The sequence below is a fragment of the Prunus avium genome, chromosome 5, assembly GCF_965620075.1.
Source record: "Prunus avium chromosome 5, drPruAviu1.hap1.1, whole genome shotgun sequence".
NCBI lineage: Eukaryota > Viridiplantae > Streptophyta > Magnoliopsida > Rosales > Rosaceae > Prunus > Prunus avium.
The window spans coordinates 22142811-22163906 of record NC_142288.1 but is presented as its reverse complement, the minus strand read 5'-3'; the positions used below and the strand labels follow the sequence as shown (position 1 = coordinate 22163906).

General features: G+C 37.4%; 2 protein-coding genes and 1 non-coding gene across 3 annotated transcripts; 2 read left to right on the top strand and 1 right to left on the bottom strand.

The window, feature by feature from the left end:
• The first annotated feature begins 1402 nt into the window (after positions 1-1402).
• TRNAL-UAA (transfer RNA leucine (anticodon UAA)) lies at positions 1403-1485 on the top strand. Its single transcript has one exon. It is a non-coding gene; the product is annotated as a tRNA-Leu (tRNA).
• A 1556-nt stretch (positions 1486-3041) lies between these two features.
• On the top strand, positions 3042-7029 carry LOC110762460 (uncharacterized). The gene is made up of 3 exons (XM_021965105.2): positions 3042-4516; positions 5928-6470; positions 6650-7029. Exons 1-3 carry the CDS (start codon positions 3569-3571, stop codon positions 6749-6751), a joined length of 1593 nt encoding a protein of 530 aa, XP_021820797.1. The 5' UTR covers positions 3042-3568; the 3' UTR covers positions 6752-7029.
• Positions 7030-12637: 5608 nt separating this feature from the next.
• Positions 12638-16849, bottom strand: BEL1 (POX (plant homeobox) family protein). Its single transcript, XM_021965177.2, has 5 exons — positions 16520-16849; positions 15162-16313; positions 14527-14909; positions 13936-13996; positions 12638-13680 (listed from the first exon to the last, which is right to left on the bottom strand). Exons 2-5 carry the CDS (start codon positions 16200-16202, stop codon positions 13006-13008), a joined length of 2160 nt encoding a protein of 719 aa, XP_021820869.1. The 5' UTR covers positions 16203-16313; positions 16520-16849; the 3' UTR covers positions 12638-13005.
• Between the last annotated feature and the right edge of the window lie 4247 nt (positions 16850-21096).

Below are 21096 nucleotides of genomic sequence, written 5' to 3'. Positions count from 1 at the left end.
GAAATGCTTGGAGTACATTATAAATAAAATATAAAGTCTGATGATAGCGATGTAAAAACATAGGAATACTATAACCGCTTATATCTTACTGGTCATTTAAGTATAAAATTGGGTTTTACACATAGATTTATAGAATTATATATCTAGGAAGTAGAAATTGTATGGACTTATATTGGACAAACCCTAAATTTTATTACGAAACCACAAAAGGGCACAACAATACAACAAAAAGTAAAAATCCAACCAACTAAGCTCAGCAATAAGAATATAAATTTTTTAGTCGAAAATGTTGGGAATACTTACTTATATCATGATTTGATTTTTCTTTGGCCTACAAATCAATTCTTTTATGTGGAAAATTCTTTTGACTTTGTCACTCAGATTTTTTGTTAGCCTACAAATCAATTCTTTTCTGTGGAAAATTCTTTTGACTTTGTCACTCAAATTGAACAAATATGTTTGTGTGGCTTTTAAAAGGCAACGTGAAGTGTGGGATGGGCTGCGAACTTTGAAACTTATTAGCTTCTTTGAGAAGCCAGTGCAGCATTTCTATGTGTGGGGAACACTCGGCGGATTGGTCCATTAGAGAATACAAAATAATGGTGTTATTCGGACAGACTTGCGCAATTGATCCGGCAACGAGTCTTTCAGTCATTTGCCAAGTTGGTTCCTTCAGCCTCATTTGTTTCGGAAGATTGTCTTGATTCTCATTTTTTCTTGTTTGTTTTAGGTTGAGGTTGTGGATCAAAATGTTTCCTTCTTTAGCTGAAAAATCCCTGCCATGTAATATGTAAGTAGTTCTGCTGCAAAATGAAGGCAACAAAGATAAGATTTGAATGCAAGCGATTCTTCCGTGCGATTTGGTGAATACGCCCACATGGATGGTGGTATCATGAAAGAGTTATGTAATACCAAAATATAAGCAGGTCTAGTCTTTATCAGGGGTAGTCGCAGAACTACGTGGTCTGAGTTGTCATGCGAGGGTGCTTTAGTAAGGTTTTGGCTAGTAGCTAGTCTATTCTATACAATAAAATCTTTCAAAGGGTTGTCCTTTATTATGTGTTATCGTATATATTAAAGGATAATGCTTCCTTCTTTGCTCATAAGGAGGAACTCCTTCTTATCTACTAATGTGGCTCAACCACAATATAAGATGTCTATTTTTTAAAAAAAATATTCTCAAATGTGCATTTATTTTTCACTTTAATTATTCTTAACAAAAGAGACACGTGACAGATTGTGGTTGAGTCACATCAGTAGGCAAGGAGGAGTTCCTCCTTATGGGTAAGAAGGGAAGAATTATCATTTATTAATTTATTTTCAAAAACGTCAACCATTTACTATAAGATTAATAAAAATGAGTGATGCATCATTCACCGAATGCATATGGGATGGTATCCAAGCTGGTTTGCCCGAGAGGTTAAGGGGGAAGACTTAAGATCTTCTGCACATAAGTGCGCATGGGTTCGAACCCCATAGCCAGCAAACAGAATGAAACCTTTTTTTTTTCTTTTTCGGCGTGGAGCCTTTCTCCATCTCTGTTTTTCTCAAATAAAGATATCTTAGTTTTAAACAGTAATCTAATTATCAAAATCATTCATGTTTTAGGTTTTTTTTTTCTTTCAAGAATTATCTATGTAAAAAATGATTAAATTGAAAATCCACTTGATTAGCTTTATGAGGATAGTAGTTGTAGTTCAATTTCCGATCATATTATAATGCGAATATTTCATTCAGCTCATCTCATGTCACATAAGTTATAAATTGAGAATTTATCTGGGTATAAGAAAAATCTCCACCATACAAAGATTGATTATATTATAAAAGACTAAAAAATAGTGTATAATTTTTGTGTGATGAGAAATCTCCACAAGCAATATCAATTTTTTGTATCATATGTCCCTAGTAAACAAGTTGAAGGTTGCAAAACGTCAATGTGGTGGAGGTGTCTTCCAAGAACCCTCAAACCATCAAAGTCAACATAGCTTAGTAGATATGTGATAGAATAGTAGGAGCACCATATTTTATGCATGTAAAGGACTAAACTTGTATGTTATGAAAAAATATTCATTCTCATTGGTTTTTGTATACAAGTGATATTATGTATTAAATTAATTTAAATTATATGGAGGGGAATTCAAACTCGGGTGCATAATGGGGAGCACATCTGCTCTAACCAACTTGGCTAAGCCCATATCTACTCATTCTCACTGCTTAGATTGTCGGAACTTAATTAGCAGTTTATTAGGCTCACTTAGTTTTTATCTCTTCTACATGTTTCATAAAATCCTATTGCATTATGGTATTCACAAAAATAAAGTCAACCACTAATTGTACAATATACTAGGCATCATTTCCCTGCCAGTTTTGTACTAGGTAAAAAATGTGCACTGAATTCCGTCACTAAGAGTGTACTTGGTAAGGAATCAGTGTGTGGAGTTCAAATTCACCATTGTAAAAGAACTAAAGTTTTGCGGATTAAACCAAAAGTATAATTTAGCTAATCTGAAGAACATTTTAGGTAAATTACAAACATATTTTCTTTTCTTTTTGGCTTCATTAGTTGAGGATATAATTTTAACAAGTTCATAAAATTGCAACAGAAGCGTTAAAAGAAGGAGAAAATGGCCTTATACATAAAATTCAAAGATAAAGAACCAAAAGAAGAAAAAGAAAACTTTAGATTTAGAGGCTAATGCAGAAATTAGCAAATTGCAATCAGGCCATTAGGCCAAGACAAGGCACACGATATCTTTAGATTAGTGTAGTAAACAAATTTCAGGCCCTTATTGGATACGTGTGTAATTTTATAATATTTTTTTTAGTGTTGATTTATTCTCTCTCAGTGAGGCTGACCCAAACCGCCCAAACCAAAATGCAAGTTACCTAACCCAATACAACCCAACCCAACCCAACCCAAGATTGAATCTCCACTGTCTTCTTCTCCAGTGGGACCCAAACATTAGAAGATCCGACACCCCCAAAACATTCTACCTCTCTCTCTCATATTCACACGCTAGACGGATCTGAACACTCAGACACAAATCACTCCCATCTCACTCTTCTCCATGTTGCAAAACAATCAAAAGTAAAAATAAAAACGAACAAAAAACAAACATAAATATTTATTTTTCCGGTGTAGCTCTATTCGGGGATGTGGAGCCTTCTGCAACCTGGCAGCAATGCAAGCTCTCACCTTTACCTCTCTGCAACAACAACAACACCACCACCATCATCAAACTCATCTTCATCTTCTTCCTCACTCTCATTGCCTTGAATTGCAAAACTCCTAACCCATTTTCCCCAACTGGGTTTCTCTCATTCACATTAATCTCCAATTTTTTTCTCCATAAAGTTCCAATCTTTAACCACCACTGATTGAAATTCCAGAGAGATCTGAGTCCCTCATTCATTTCCCCCAATTGGGTTCCAAAAGGGACCAAAGATTCTCCAATCTCCAACACCAATGTTGCAGAACCCCTTATTTTTTTTGTTTGCTTTCAGCAATTAGAGAGAGAGAGAGTAGTGAAAAGGGTTGAGCTTGGAGCTACAGTGGGGCTTGAGAAAAATGAAAGCGAGCCAGAAAGATCAGGAGAAAGTAATTTGGGATCAGATGCGGAGCTCCACAGGGACCCCAATTCCTGGACCCGGCTCTCAATCTCGAGCCACCCCTAAACTCCTCGTCTGGCTCATCCTCTGCGTCTCTCTCACTTACATCGTCTACACGCTCAAGCTCGTCTCCACCTCCCGAGCCGCCTGCTCCGATGAAAATGACCCATTTAACCCCGTCCGCCTCTCCTCCTCCTCCTCCACCTCCACCTCCACCTCCACCGCCACCAACATCACAGCCGTCCAAGATCGGACGGCCGAGGTTCTCCAGCTCACAACCCACCAACCCATAAACGAAAACCACCCGACGGAGATAAACGACATCGTATTCGGCATTGCCGCCTCCGCCAAGCTTTGGAAACAGAGGAAGAACTACATCAAGCTCTGGTACAAGCCCAAGTCGATGAGAGGCATAGTTTGGCTGGACCGCCAAGTAGAGGATAAAAACCCGGAAGGCCTCGGCCTCCCGCCGATTAAAATCTCCGGCGACACCTCGGGGTTCGCTTACACTAACAAACAGGGGCACCGGTCCGCGATTCGGATATCTCGGATCGTCTCCGAGACGCTGCGTCTTGGGCTCAAGGACGTGAGGTGGTTCGTGATGGGGGACGACGACACCGTTTTCATCACCGACAATCTCGTGAGGGTCCTGAGGAAATACGACCACACGCAGTACTATTATATTGGGAGCTTATCGGAAAGCCACTTGCAGAACATCTTCTTCTCTTACGGCATGGCGTACGGCGGCGGCGGCTTCGCCATCAGCTACCCATTGGCTAAAGCTCTGAGCAAAATGCAAGACCGGTGCATACAGAGGTACCCGGGACTGTACGGCTCCGATGACCGAATGCAGGCTTGCATGGCGGAACTCGGTGTCCCACTCACTAAAGAACTCGGCTTTCACCAGGTCCGTACACTAAATGGGTTTTTTTTTTTCGCTTTAATTAGTTGTAATCCGGTTTGATTTTATCTGGGTTTTTTTTTCTGAATTCGAAATCCCAGGTTGAATTCCAGCAATGGAATGTAGGATTAGACTTGAAATCTACGAAGATTTCAGAGTTTCGGCCGATACGAATTAGGGTCAATGTCGGTTGGGCCAAGTTGTCTCTTTTGCTTTTAATTATGGAGGTGCACTTAATTAGGCTTCCCTACTAAGTTACTGAGTTTCATTAATTAAAGCGTGCGTCTGATAATCATCTTCTTAGTTCGATAATTCCGTTCCCGGTACGTTACTTTCCGATTTCGGGAAATATCAGTCGAATAGTTGATTTGTGTCGGTTTGCTAGACCATAATATTGGTCTATAAACCAAACGTTGGTTTTGAAGGGATCCAACATCAAGCGGGTGATTTGCACAATGTTGACAATGCTCGCGGGTCGAAGGTGACGAGATGGGGCCCATGTGTGCAAAGGCTTAGACCAGGTTTTTGTCTCACAGCTCACTACACGCAGAAATCAAACTTCTTGCCCCACGAGCAGTTGCTGGTCGTGGACGTCACGCTCATTTGCTGAGCATTGTACAGTCAAAACTTTGAATTGAATTGAATGGAAAACTTAAATTTCTACCAACCCAATTATGGGGGTAGTTATTATTCCTCTTTTTCAAGGGTAAAATTTTCTTGTGGTCCATTTTTTTTACAGTTGGTATTTTTCTTTTACATTGAATTGAGTGACTTTAAGCTCAATTTTGGCATCGAATTATGGCAGGCACTGTCAAATGACTCAAATCTGTTGCAAGCCGGTATAATCCAGTATGTATCGTGCTTTGAATGAATGTAGCTTTCATTTTGGCAAGGGAGGGAGTTCATTAGTGAATGTCGGTTTCGGTATTTTTTTTCTTTTCTTTAAATTCCATTAGGAGAGTCTAGGGGTTAGATTAAACATGGTGTTCTAGAATGGTAATGCTTTTGACTTTGCAATGGGGACAGCTAAAATGGGACCCTAATTTTTACGCTTCTGAGCAATTCTCGCTCACTCTGAAGCCGTCTTATTTTTGTTGCCCACATGGCCCGAATTGTGAAACGTTTATGGAATTGGCACTAAGTGTTTGACTGGTAGTTCTGTAGGCTTTGGTTAAGAAAATTTGAGTCTAGTTGTCCAATTTCACTTGGGGGTTCTTCCAATTAGTGTATTAAATAGAGCAAGAGCCTCATCTCTAGTTTGCAAAATGTGGTACTAGTTTTAGGGGTTGAGTGAATTAACAGTAGTGTGCTTGTACATTCCTTTGCTAGTAGTGGTTTTTTTTCAGGGTTAAATTTTAGATTCATATCAATCTAGTGTGAACTTACAGTGAGTGTCTTTCTTATCAATGGCTCTCAGTATGATGTGTACGGCAACCTGTTCGGGCTCCTTGCAGCACATCCAGTGGCACCCTTAGTGACAATGCATCACCTTGATGTGGTTGAGCCCATCTTCCCCAACGTGACCCGTGTTCAAGCCCTTCAGCGGCTTCTTGTACCAGTGAAGCTGGACTCAGCAGGAATCATGCAACAATCAATCTGCTATGACAAGTCAAAGAGTTGGACCATTTCTGTTTCTTGGGGATTTGCTGTTCAAATTTTTCGAGGAGTCTTTTCACCGCGCGAGATGGAAATGCCTTCTCGAACATTTTTGAATTGGTACAAAAGAGCAGATTACACAGCATATGCATTCAACACTCGTCCAGTTAGCCGAAACCCTTGCCAGAAACCATTTGTATTTTATATGTCAAAGGTAAGAGTTAATGCTACGATGAATTCAACAATCAGTGAGTACGTCCAGCATCGTGTCCCTCATCCCCACTGCAAGTGGAAGATGGCTGATCCTGCTGATCTTGACAAAGTCGAGGTTCACAAGAAGCCTGACCCGCATCTATGGGAGAGAGTAAGTATTTTTCAAGAGCTTGTATTGCATCCTCTGTTCCAAAACTATCACCATTGAACTTGTTATTTTCGACACTCACAGTTGCACTACAATTCACCTCCGCCTCTTTGATGTCCGTGAAAACTGATCAATGTGTTTTCTTTTGCTTTGTTTTCTTGTGTGTCTGTGTGTATTGGCAGTCTCCGAGAAGAAATTGTTGCAGGGTTATGGAGTCAAAGAAGAAAGGGACAATGGTGATAGATGTTGGTTTATGTAAAGAGGGTGAGATCAGTGAAATATAGCACCATTTGATCAATGTAGAATGGAAGCAGCTTCTTTCTCTTTTTTCTTTTTATTCTTCTTGCTTCTTCTTTCCCTTCCTCCAATTGATTCTTAGGCTTATTTCTTAATTTGTTATCTTTTTACTTTCCAAATTTTGTGTCAGGGGGAGTCTCTCCACTGTCAAACAATCATTAGAAAGGCAAAAAAGAATGTTCATGTACAAAAGTTGTAGGCTATACATTTCCACAATTGTCTGAGCAGTTAAATTATTCATTTATAATTCTTCCCAACAACAATACATGTTGGTGTTTGGTATGAATATGATGGTGTGATTGGGTAAATCTATGATCCATGTGCTTATGTTATGTTGCTTCATGAGGCCAAAATTCATTCATTCCATTTCTGGAACTTGCACTTTTAACCATGTTGGTTTGTCTTCTGACCAATTTGCCAGGACCTAGATTTTCCATAGATTACATATGCGAAAGTTAAATATTACAATCCAAAATGCTACTTCTCTTGCTCCATCCGATGCAATTTGCCCTTCTTTATGCAACGTTCTTGATTTTGAGAGTGAGGTTTTCTCAACGCATCGTCTGCGTCGATAAGAATGACTGGAGACTGGATTTGGATTTGATACCCAAATGAATGAATGAACTCGTCAATCTAACGGCTATAAGAATGACTAGATTTGGATTTGATACCCAAATGAATGAATGAACTCGTCAATCTAACGGCTATAAGAATGACTAGATTTGGATTTGATACCCAAATGAATGAATGAACTCGTCAATCTAATGGCTATAAGAATGACTGGATTTCATATCCAAATGAATGAATGAACTCGTCAATCTAACAGCTATAAGAATGACTGGATTTCATATCCAATGGCATTCTCGTAAAATCCAGCTAAGGATATAGGTATAGCCTATAACCTAAATATAGAGAGGTATTGGATAGGAATGGTTCTCCTAGTAGCATGATTCTCTGGCACATTATTAAGCACCCGAATGGCCCCTCCCCTCCACCGCTTTTTTCGTTTTGCTTTCTCACAAACTTTATTCTTTACCTTATTATTATTATTATTTTCCTATCATGCATTATTAGGTGAAATTGACATTTAGGAACATGAACATGGTGTCTGGTGTCACTCTCAAAATAATAATGTTGCCAACAGAAAAAGAAAAAAAAAAACCTAACGTGACCAAGTCAAATGAGTCATTGAGTCAACCAAGGTGGTTGATGTGAGTGATTCGGCACTCTCATTCCTTAAGAGAGGTCAGAGGTTCGATCCCTGCTCTCGTATGGAGTCACCACTTTGGCCAGCACTTTACCCCTTATGGGCCGACCTGGTGTGAGCGGGGATTAGTCTGGGTTGTGGTTAAGGCTTAAAGGTGCCACTCATAGTTGAGGCCCATCTAGTACCACCTCGTGGTTTCAGACCAAAAGAATGAGTCATTGAGTCATAGCTCACTTGGATTGATTGTACTTTTAGGAATTTTAATTAGCATGGTTTAGATTTCTCGAACATCAGAAGAAGTCAAGAACAAGAACAAAACACTGCTTCGTTCTCTCCTTTTATTATTATTATTATTATTATATTACATATAAATTGAAGTTTACTCCTGTCTTTTGCAGAGAGGGAGGGCTTCAAGAAATTTTTTATTAGGATGCAAAAACATATTTAATTATGCATAATATTTGTTTTATTACAGGACCACAAATATTATTATATTATTAGAGGTAATAGTATCTATGTTTCAGTAAGAAATAAAAAAGAAGTATGGCAAGTTTTGATCTGGTGCATGCATATACCATCATCAACTTAGAGAGTAAGAAGCATCCCCATCAAGATCAAGTTACACTTTCATCTCTCTCTCTCTCTCTCTCTCTCTCTCTCTCTCATTTGACTTGTAATGTATCTTCCAAACATACAGTTTGATGGGTTAAATAGAAGCAAATTTGGCTGTGCATATATCAATTATTGAAGAGGCAAACGTTAACCACATCAACACAAGTTTTTTATTTTTTTATTTTTATAAAAGTATTATTTTGAGGAGTATTGGCTACAATCGCCTACCACACTCCACCCTCTGCTTTACAACCATCTATTGGATTTTATTTTATTTTAACAGAAGTTGTAATTTTTATTTTTTAATTTAAGATGAGAGCAGAAGAAAGCTCAAAAGGTAACGGATTTTGTAATGAAATGATGTAAAATTAAAAATCACTTTTCATAATCTAAATTATAATGTTTCTTTGCATAAAGATAGTCCACTACACCTTTTTGCATCAGTTAAACAATTCTTTAATTTCGATTCCCCCCTTCCTTATTATCGCTTATATAAAAGAAAAAATAATAATAATAAAATAAAATGAACAAAAAAAGAGTGAAAAAGAAAAGAAGAAACTACATCTACAAAAGTGTCGGTGCATATAAAACATGATATGATATGTTCGTTAATAGTTTTTCCATCAATGCACGTAAAATACTTTCTTTTTTCAAACCCTATTAAACTGCTGCGAAGAAAATCAATTAGGGCGATTGACCTACTTCAGTGTCCTTTGTGTTTGAAGGCCGGGTCGGTGAGAGAGTGAGGCTAAAACCTTAAGTGGGCCCATCCACCACCTAAAATGTGTCGGGAGAAGGTTTTTAGGGTTTCACGAGGTGAATTGAGGTGGGTCCCTGCATGTCTGTTCATCCATGGCCCATAACCATATCCCTTCACACGCATCAATTATCAATTCATCCTGTCTTTTCTTTATTTTTGGTCAAAAATAAAATCTAAAAAAATATTTAAAAAAAGGCACAAATCACAATTGTTTGCAGCTGATTTTACTCTCTAAAGTTAAACTTTACTAGTAATTAAGTGGTTCTTGACCTACGAATCTCAGACTAGCCTTAACTTCTTGTACCCCATTTCCCTATTTGTAATAATTCATTTCCTCTGCACATATTAACCAGCCCTGGCCTATGAATCTCTGATGGCCTCTCCCATACTGCCATTACAAAGGATCCTACGCATTTTTTTTGTCTTTTTTTTTCAATAATTATTAAGGCCGAGCACGAGTCGGTTCGGTTCAATTTGCAGTTGGTTCAGATTGATTCGATTTTTACTGGAAATGCAACTTATAACTGAACCAAATTGCACCGATTTAGGTCGGTCCGGTTTTCCTTGGTTTGTTTCAATTTGGGGCTGAGCCCATTTGGAATTTTATGCTTTGCTTACACGTGTTTGAAGCCCAAATGTTTTAACACCCGTTAAGATTAGGTTAGGAAATATTTTTGATCATCACTTTTACCCAATATGTATCTTTACTTACCACCATTCTCAACACTTGACTCGTGTCCATTGACTTAACTATAGTTAATTCTTTGCTTTGTATTCATAGAATCATAGTTATGCTCATGAACACACGTCAAGTGTTGAGAAGAGTGGTGATGATACTTCTTGAGTTAAAGTGGTGAGCAAAAATGCTCTCATGTCTTGATTTATATTCATTTCCTAAATTTGCAATTTTCCAATTCATTTCTATTATGCAACCATTCCAATATAAAAAAGTTAAAAAACAAACAAACAATAATGAGGCGCTGAAATTTCAGCCAGATGGGGCTTGGATAATTTTCACATCCAGGCCAGAGGCCAGTATCTTCTAGCAGCCCAATAAGATTTGGCTCTTCTGGGTGCTGATTTGGGTTGTGCAAAACGTAAGTAGGACAGGGCCCATCCTAAATTGGACCAGTCCTTATCCAGTAGTGCTTCCTAAATAGGACCATCTATATCTCTCAGTTTTTCTCAACACGAAAGAGCGATTCGAACTCGAGATCTTTTATAATGTCGAGAAATAAAGTGCCACTAGAAGAAAGGCTAGTTATTAGTATCAAAATTCCATTTGGAATGAATTCCAAATGACTCTCGCCGCTAGCGGGAATTTAAAACCCAATCTTCCTTCCTTTGTCAATGTACCTTCATAAGTCACAATAATTCAATCACATGATACATAATGTATTTGGAAAACAAAAGGAGTTACAAGTAACAAGCCCTCTTGTCTATAACTGATCAGTCGCCAAATAATTTTATTTTGAAAATATGGTATATTCTGTTAACTTCTCCATAATGTTATTGTGGTTAGTCATTGTCAACCCGTTTTGGTAACAAGCAGAATAAATAGGCATGGAAAACCTGACTTTAGTTCGCCTTCAATGTGCATGTAATTAAGAACCATATCTTTCATAAGGAAAACAAGATAAAAACCATTTTACTAACCATTGCAACTCTCTTGCAACCGTTTCAACCATTGTTACCAACTTACCAATGAACCAAATATATATATAGTCCTCTTCTATATATTAAGGGATTCCTCAAATAATTTTATTTGAGAGACACCCTTTAGGTATCCTACAAATTTGTTTCCAACAATCGAAATCATCTATTTTTTTTTTTAAAGTCTTTATTCATAAATCATCATTGCAAAAAATTAGACAAATTGCAAACCATTTAGACATCTAATGGTGTCCTAGAAAATCAATGAACACGGTGCTTGAAGAAAATACTAAAATTTCAATAATTTATTTGAGTGCTCAAATGATATCGGATTCAAAGTGATTTTTTGTAGAGATGATCTTCGAATGAATATCTACAAAATATACTATTCGGATTAATGAAATAAAATGTATGGTGGGCCCTATAAGGGTGTCTTTCAAATAAACTTATTTGAGGAATCCCTCCACTAAAGCTCCGTATATATTGTGGAAAGCAATTTCTATTAAAAAAAACACTGTGATTTTTATGCTCGGGAAAGCATAATTTAATGGGGGGCCATTCCTAAAAAGAATATAATCATGCGCTTGTTTGTCAAGCTCAAATTTATCACATGATCATATGCATGACTTGTTTGTTGCATGTCAATAATATAATCATGCATATTTACATAGCTTTCAGATAGTTATTGGAATTGAACCACGTACTTACGTACAACTTTTCCTTGATTATATATATTTTTTGACAAAGAAATCTAAAGGCGATAGAATTTTATTATTAGATCAATAGGAATAATAGTATAAATGACATGGATTGTAAAGGAAGCCATCCCAATAACAATATGACAGACACGAGTTAAAACTTCCCCAGTGACCTAAGTTAATCAAAAACCTGAAACAATCTGATAGGTAATAACAATATATAATCTTTTAATACATCTTATAATAATTGACATCTTCTATGATATGAAACATCTTAATTTGGTGAATTTTTTAAATTGTTTTTATATGTGCAGGCAATATTTCATGAATATCTATATTACAGAGAGGTGAAGTATTCGATCTATTTCACAGAGAGGTGAAGTATTCGATTGGGATCTGCACTCTGCATGCGAAGGAGAAATTTGGTTGATTTTGAAAATTTTGATTGGGTGCACGTACAGGGGTAGTTGTATCCCAAAACCCTAATGCCCTTCACACTACCTAAAAAGGTAACCAATAAAAGCAACTTTTCCATTTGCAAAAGCAGAAGCATAAACCAATCCCAAAGTTGACAAATCAAAAAAAGGTGACCAATTCTTATTGGCATGAAAATATCGTCTTCACGAGGCTCATGAATTATAGGACCACAAATACACACACACACACAAAAAAAGGATCACGATATTTTGTAATTTCCTTTAGCAAATGTCTTAATCTCCAAGAAACTACATACAAGGATGATCCAACACCAAATTGTGCTGCTAAACTTAATTTTTTCCACCACATAGAGAGCCACAAAAAAAGCAAATATTCACTAAAAAAAGAGCCACAAGTTGTTCAATCAATCGTCGGTTGGCTTAGCCCAACCACAAATGGAGAAAGGCAATTAAAGAGAGATGACCGTATAACTACTTAATTAGATTAAAATCTCTGGAAAATCATATTCTACTCATAAGAGCAAACAAATATTGTATAATTTTGGACCAAATCACAGGCAATTCCAAATTAGCCTACCAATAATAAACATGTCCTTACAATTATAAAAAGGAAAAAGATAAAAAAAAAATATAGAAAAAAGAGAGAGGACCCAAAAAAAACTATACCAGCTGCCATGAAAGTGAAGATCATCATATAATTGTTGCCTAACCCAGTATAGCCCTTTATGTATGTATCAAGTATTTAGCTATATATATCCATCTATACCTAAAACTACTTTATCTATTACCAATCTCCAATTCACCATATTTGTGACATAAACTAAATTAAACCATAGTGAACCTCTTGAAACTGTCCAATTGAGCAATGTTTTGCCTATCCTGCCAAGTCATGTAGCAACTGTGCCCCCATCAAATTTCTGTAGGGCAAAGTATTCTGGCCTTCCCCATCTAAGAGAGAGTATTGAACTGGTTGGCATTCTTCAATGTGATCTCTAGGGTAAAATAGAGAGCTCTGTGAGGCAGGAGAGAATGCTAAGCTCACCCCATTCCCACCATGCTGTTGCAACCCTAATGTCAACGACACGCCTCCACCATTGAAACCCTGATTTGGGTTGTGATGATGATCATTGGCATAAGAAACTGTCCCTCCAGAGTGTTGCTGATGGTGATTATAGGATGAAAAATCCAGCTCCATTGTCCCAAATGACTCATTTACCCTCCCAAAACTTTGTTGTGGGTGCATGTGGTGGTTTAAGAGGGTGCTTTTGCTGCTTCTGGAGTCATGGTTTTTTTCTGGGTTTGTGATGATGGAGGAGAGGCACTCGGAGTCCATTCGGACGAGCTGGTCGGGCGTGGGTTTTTTATCCTCGGGTCGGGTGTGAAGCGGGTTTTGACCCGATCGGCTGCTGTCCCCGGGGTCTGTTGTGATCCCATCTGAGGAGGTCAAGTTGTTCATGTTGTTTTCACGCTCCTTTGTTTCTTCCAAGTACATTTCTTCAACCATGGGCTTCCATAGCCTAACTCTTGCATTAATGAACCAATTGGAGACCTGTTGAAACACCATGTAACAACAAAAGGCATCACATATATAATATGATTGGTGACACGGATTCATATTATAATATAAATGATTACGAATTATAATATGATATAAACATAGATTATTCAACTAAACTATGGATCCTAAGAAGATATGCCCCATAATAATATAAATTAAGTGGTGGGGAAATTTGTATAATATTAGAGAGAGAGAGAGAGAGAGAGAGAGAGAGAGAGAGAGAGAGAGAGAGGGATGTCGACGTGCCTGGCTTCTTGAGAGACCCGTTTGGCGGGCTAAGATATGTTTATCAACATCGCTTGGGTACCTGCAAAAGTTTCACAAAACATTCTGTTACTTTCTTTTATTTCTATTGTATTGTAAACAACAAAAAATACAACTGTTACTTCTTTAGAGAGAGAGAGAGAGAGAGAGATATGGTGGTTTTTTTTTCCCCATGAAGTAGAATGAGACCTAGTGACCCACAAAGGAATATACAACAAAGAGAGTTGGGGGTGGGGGGCCGAGGAAAATATCAAGCAAATAAATGATTGAAAATAAAATGACGCAAAAAAATTGAAAAACTTGGAATCTGAATGGTGGTGGATGGAAACAACCAAAGTGTTTGTATTGTTTTTTCAATAGCAAAATGATTGAGACCATACAAGATATCACTTGATGATCCCAAAACTCTTGCGGCCTTAAGAAAATTATATCAACATAACAGCATCAGCAAAGTGTTTGTTGTTTTCTCTTTTCTTTTCACATAACATTGATTCTTCCCAAAAATCTAATTTGTTGTTTACTCATATAAAGACCCAGAGAGAGAGAGAGAGAGAGAGAGAGAGAGAGAGATACGGGTGAAGAAAGTGTTCGAAGAGCCAAGCTCGAAGAACAGAGACTGATCTCTCGGGAAGGCCACGTTGAGGTCTCCATGGATGACTCTCCATCATGTTCATCTGCTGGAAAGCTCTCTGCTGTCTAAGTGTTTGATCAAGAATCCTAAGCCTTGGTGTTTCACCTCTTGTTGTGCCTGGAGCCACTGGATCCTTCTCTCCCATGGCTTTTCTTGTGGCCTGAATCTGACTCACAATCCCATCTTTCAAGCTCCTGAAATGTCGTGACATGGCCTTTGCAGCCAAGGCTGAGTACACTGTGGCAGCCCCAGCACCAGCCACAGTTTCAAAGGACGAGACCACTGCCTTCATTTGATCACAGTAGTGCTTGTATCTTCTCTCCACCTAAAACAAACACACATATGATCATGATGATAAAAAACCAGTAGAGATGGGTTTGAGAAAGAATCTCAAGTTATAAATTTTCCAATATAAACAATAAAAAATAAAAAATAAAAAATCGAAATATTAAATTGTGGGTATTAATTGGAAGGACCCCAAGTTGCTTAATTAGCTCAAGAATCAACCACCACCCAGTAAAAGTTTTTAACTTTCAACTTTAAATGAATAAATATTGAAAGACATGTATATGTTTACCTCTTCTAGCATTGAAAGCAGTCTGGTTTTTCTCTTCTGCAACTCCACAAATTCAAGGGAGTAAATATTGGATTGTTTGTTTCTTGAAGAACTAGTAGTGCCATTGTCTTCTTGTTCCCACAGCTTGTTTTTGTGGGGCTTTTGCTTTGATGGATGGTGGTGATCAGTACTTGGCTTGGTTCCAAGGCTACAAAACTCATTGAGAAGTTGCTGAGCAGGAGCCAAGTACTTTGAGTTTCTGAGATGGAACAGCCCTTCAGGATGAAGACTTGAAGAAGCTGTAGCTTTTCCCAAAAACCCATCTTGCATCATATTCATCTGCTGCTGCATATTTGCTGATGGTTTTCCAAAGAGACCAACACTATCTCTTGAAGTAGAAGAAATAAACCTCATGTGATCATCATTTTCTTCATCATCATCTTGTTGGTCTTGCTGATGAGGTTGATGCTGATTGGTCTGCCTCAGTTCAAAGGACTGCAACCCAATACTAGAAGGATTGGTTGAGCTAAGAGAGAGTGAAAGGCCTTGGCTTGGCCTCTCATTTCCTTCACATGGAAACACACACCTCAGAGAAGAATCATCAACAAGGAACCTATTCTCTTGCCAAGCCCCAGAGGAGTCTTGATGTTGAGGTCCTACCATTAGATTCTGATGATGATGATCACTGCTTGTTTCTGAAATCCCAGTTGAGAAATCAGGTTGCTTGTTGTTAAACTCATGCTGGTGATGATAAAAATCAGAACTTGTTGACTCATTGATTGTCTTTGAAGAAGATGGGCCTGCTTGGTGGTTCCCTGGTTTGCCAAAGAAGCCAGCTTTCCACATAGCTGAGTTGTTGTTACTTTCATTCTGCTTTGGGAAACCTATCATCTCCATTCCTGTGGTCAAGTTGAAGATCTCTGGGTTGGAGCCGAAGTCTTGGATCTGATTGGTGAACTGGGTTTGATGAATGGTTGGGTTGCTGGATACATCAGAGTAGCAGAACCCAACTGAAGAAGAGACCATGTCCCTTGGTTTAGCTTCACTCAGTTGTCCAGCCATGAAAGTTACTGTCTTCTTCTTTCTTGCTCTCTTTCTCTCTCTATCTCTCTACTGCTTTTCTTTGACTGAAAGATACTCTTTTTTCTGCAATTACAATTCCAACAAGATCCCCTGCCACAAAAGAACAGAGAAACTAATTAGATTCCCAATAGAGCAGAGCTGAAGATTATCAATATCCCAGATCAAGAACCAAAATTTATGAAAAAACCAAATTAAAAGAATCACTTTGATCAGATGAACAGAAGGGACAATAAAGTTTGCTGCTTGCTGTTAAGCTAACAATATTGCATTAGACAGAAAAGAGAAGAGGGGCTTACAAAGTGCAGTATATGCATATGTTGATTGTTCAGGAAAATAGAGTAGGTGGAAGATGGTAGTGGTGGTGGTGGTGGTTTGGATGATGGAGGAGCTAGGAGGAGGAGGAAGAGAAGAAGAGTTGCCTCCTTTTTCTCAGAAGACTTCTCCTAATAAGCCAACATGGTAAGCCATGAAAGCCCAACCTAGGAAGAAAGATCAAATATATCTCCTCAGAAATAGAAGATCAGATAGGTCTGATGATGACCTTCCCTAACCATGTTCATCATTTCATTTCCATCATATATGGCCTCCCTCTCTCTCCTTTTCTCTCTCTCAAGTGGGTCAATGCATGATATAAATACCTCCAAAATAGACTTCCTAGAATGAGAATTCTAATACCCTCCCCCACCTCAATTATTTCCTAACCCAACAATATTAAATTACTGTTAAACCATGAAAAACCCTTTAATTAATACAATAAATTAAACATTAAAAAAAATAAAATTAAACCCTCCCTGCCTTGCAAAGTACTAGTACTACGACTATTTTTACCACAACAGAGTACACAAACTACAAGCCGCCACATGACCTCTTCTTCATTTACTTTAATCATTTCTCTTCCACATAATCATCCACCAAAAATTAAAAAGAAAAAAAAAAAAAAAAAAAAACCCCAATTGCAAAATAATATGATCATTTTATATTAAAAATCTCTGTTGGGTCGGATTGGATGGGATCAAATCCCAAGAAGTCCTTCCCATGTAGGAGTTGTTTCCAGGCTTTTTCAGATGGGTTTCAGTGAGGCTATGCGCCTGTGACAGGACAATGGTGGCCCTGCCTTCTTTTTGTTGTTTTTCATTTTTTTCCTCATCTTAATTAGTGGGTAAACTTTTTTTCCATGAACCAAAAAATGAGAGAGAGAGAGAGAATCGATGCGCCTAGAGTTATGCAAAATGTTCCCAAAATAAGGGACTGTGTGTAGATGAGATGAGGTGGTCCATTGTTTTGCCATCTAATTGTCATTAATCGGTGTATTAAAGTAGCCCACCCATCCCCCTTCTCTTTCTATACCACATTACACACATAACATATTGTTGCATGGGACCAGCATCTTTTCTTTTTCTTTTTATTTATCTTTCATAATAATAAAATATGCCTACTCCACGCGCACCCACTATTTGCTCATCTTCCACACACCCTATCACCACAATTTCCTCAAGTTAACTTCCCTACCACATGTTCTTAAGGAAATTGAAATGGTTATTAGGGGGTATTTTGAAAGGCCAATTTGTGATTTAGAACTTTAGGCAATATCTAGGTTTGAAGGGCCTAACAAGCTAAGCCCTTTTGTTTTCTCGGACTACACACATGTTATAAGTCTCATTTTCAAAAGTAATTTAATGAATCTCTACATTTTCAAGTCGTCTTCAAAAATTTATGCGTTTACTTTTCCAAAACCATAAATTTACATACCATTCAAATCAATTGTTTGAAAGGGTTTCCAACAACGGTTTGCCAAGCATGTTTCTCATTTTCATAAACAAAAAAGTTCTCATTTGTTTTTTCTTTTGAATAATAGACAAATCATATGAGCTTTAGGGTCAATTCAAATTGTTTGATTTTTTAATTGAAAAATGAAAATAGATTATTTCTACCTATCCAACATAAGAATAATCTTAAGTCGCCAAACACAATAATGTGAGATTAATCTCATTTTTTATATGAAAGTAAAAATTATATTAACTAAATCGGCTGATACTCTCAAACATAACATAATTTATTAATGATACTCTCTTTTTTGAAGCCCGTATCCTAAAATTCACTCAAAAATAATTTTCTATAAAAAAAACTTCATTTTTTTTTTCAAATGAAGTTTAAAATAAATAATAATCGTTTTTTTTTTCTTCCAAGAAATAAATAATAATCGTTGTGTTGCATGCTTTTTGTATGCAATTTACTATTATGATAGAAGAACACGTGAGGCACACGCAGAAGAGAATGAGAGTGAGAAGGCAGAGAGTCCCCACGCAGCTTTAATTTGTGGTCTGTTAAAAAAGCAGGTGGTCCTTCAAAAACGAAGCTTTCTCCGCCGCTTGACTTATATTTCTCTCCTCTCTCCTCCTTCTTACTCTACGCCTACACCACGCTGACCTCACCCCCCCCTCTTTTTGTCTTCTTCCCCCTCCCTCCTTCCTTCCTTCAAAATCAGAGGTACTAGTGCACACTACGCACCCCTGCGTAACATAGCAAAACCCAGTCCCCAAATGATACATCTCCATCCATCTCTGGCCTCTCTCTGCCACACCACACCAGTCTAGTACAAAACTGGAGTTTGAAGTGTTTAGCCCTCAGCCTTACGTAACTTTCACTCAGATTTTATATGTTAATGCCTCAAAAATGCTTATGTCAAATTGTCAATATATATGACAATATGTATACGAACCAGAAACCAACCCTCTCTCTCTCTCTCTCTCTCTCTCTCTCTCTCTCTCTCTTCATGAATTTTAGGCCAGAAAATCAATCTGTACGAACCAGAAACCAACCCTACTTTTGAAGGGTCATTTTTTTTTTTCCTTTTGGGAGGGTCAATTTGTTGGTGGGTCAATTTGCTGTAAACCCCATAAAAGCCGGGTGCTGTGAAGGTCGGAAAATTTTGGACCAATGCAATGTGGTGGTGCATCGAGATTTGATGTACTGTTTTTTTTTCTGAACTGGGTTTTGTTTTTTGGAACTTGTAACTGTATTTATAGGCCAGTATATAGTTTTTAGTGTGGTCCATGGTCCTTGCAATGCAAGGTAAGGTACTTGATAATAATTATATAATGTTTTTTTTGCATGGACCATCCTGCCCTATAGTTATAGGGCACTAAAGGGCCACTCTGTGTATTGCAGCTTTTTTTTATGTAGAACAAGAACAGGTTACAGTTTGTGGTGTGATCATGATGAGGATGAGGATGATGATGATCAAGTGCAGATCCAAGGGCGTTGTTGAGTTATTGTTTGGGGCCTTTTGAGCCAATGGATTGGAGGGTACGGTGTGTGTGATATAATGGTTGTAGGGACAATTTGGTGTCTAGTGTACAATTTGCAAATTTTGGCACTGCACTATTAGCTACATGACATAGGCTTAGGTAGTCTTGGTGCGGATTTGATATCGTCTTTCCCGCTATTCATGTGAGTCAAACATATATGAGATCTTTTTCAACTAAGCAGAGATAAATATCATTTGATCGAAAGAGTAAAGCAACAAGCTTCAAACTTGACCTCAACTCCAATTTAATTGAGTGTTGTCCACAAGCCGTATGAGTGTTAATTTAATGATTGTTACTTAATTGTTCAAGATAGGAAACTCATTAAATATTGGCTTTAGCTAGGGATTGAAAGTTTTAATTTTCCACAAAGATTCCATTCGATTTCACCAATTTCTAGAACTTGCTTGCTTGGATCTAATCTAACATAAACTAATAATAAATTAAAAAAAACCCTCAATGGGTAACATCTTAAATAATGCAAGGTGGTAAGAAATAGTACTGCTAGAAAAAGGCAAGCTAGTCTATTGAAAAGCAGAAACTTCGAATTACTTAAAAAATATGCATCCTCGATTCTACACCGTTTCCAGAATTAGCATTATTAATTACATTTTAGGGGATTAATTAACAAATCAATCAAGGCCGTCAAAAAACTATATAATCAAGGGTTTTTTTATTTTTATTTTTTTTCAAATGATTTCGTGTGCAAGAAACTATAAAGATATAGCATTATCATATGTGTTCTTTTCAGAGCATGCAAAACGGTTGGAATATTATAATGTATGAATGTTTGTCCATAAATTATTTGACCTTCGTTACCATTGAATTATGACAATGGTTATTGCTTTTCCTCCCTTGTCTTTGTCATCCCTAATCATGATATTCATTTCCATATTCCATAATCAACTCCATCCTTTGGCATAATGACGGCTGCATATATATGAGATTAATACCTTGCTTCCCCCTTCTTTGGCAAGCCAAAATGTGATAGCGAAGGCACCAATGAATCACAATCACCATTACAACTATCATTATAATCCCAAGTTAGATTATAATCAACTTGCTCAACCATCCAATCCAATCCCTCTAACTAGTTCACTTGAAAGAAATTAAGAGTTAATGGCCAATAGCAATTTAGTTTAGCAACACACTAGCTAATAGTCAATGTCCATCTTGTTGAAAAAGGTCATAAATTCAAATTTCATGGATAACTGTTGTTGATCAAATTTCATCATAAAATTCAAAGATTCGCGATTATAAAAAATTGTTAGGTAACTAAAATTATTGTGTGATTTATTCTCTCCATATCGTTTTAGCTCTAGAACTGACTATGGTCACTAGGGAAGCTTTACCATGTCCGTCGTATTGCTAATTGATGAGATGGCTCTCTCAATACTTTTTCAATTGATCTAATAAAGTACCATCGCTTGTTTGGTCAAAAAATATATGGTGTGATCGAATAAATTAATCATATTAAAAGTTAAGTCGTGTGGAAGAGCAAGATCCTCACTTAGACAAGAACTTAATTAGTAGTAGAAAGCACACAACATCCCTTGTTTGATGGGTAA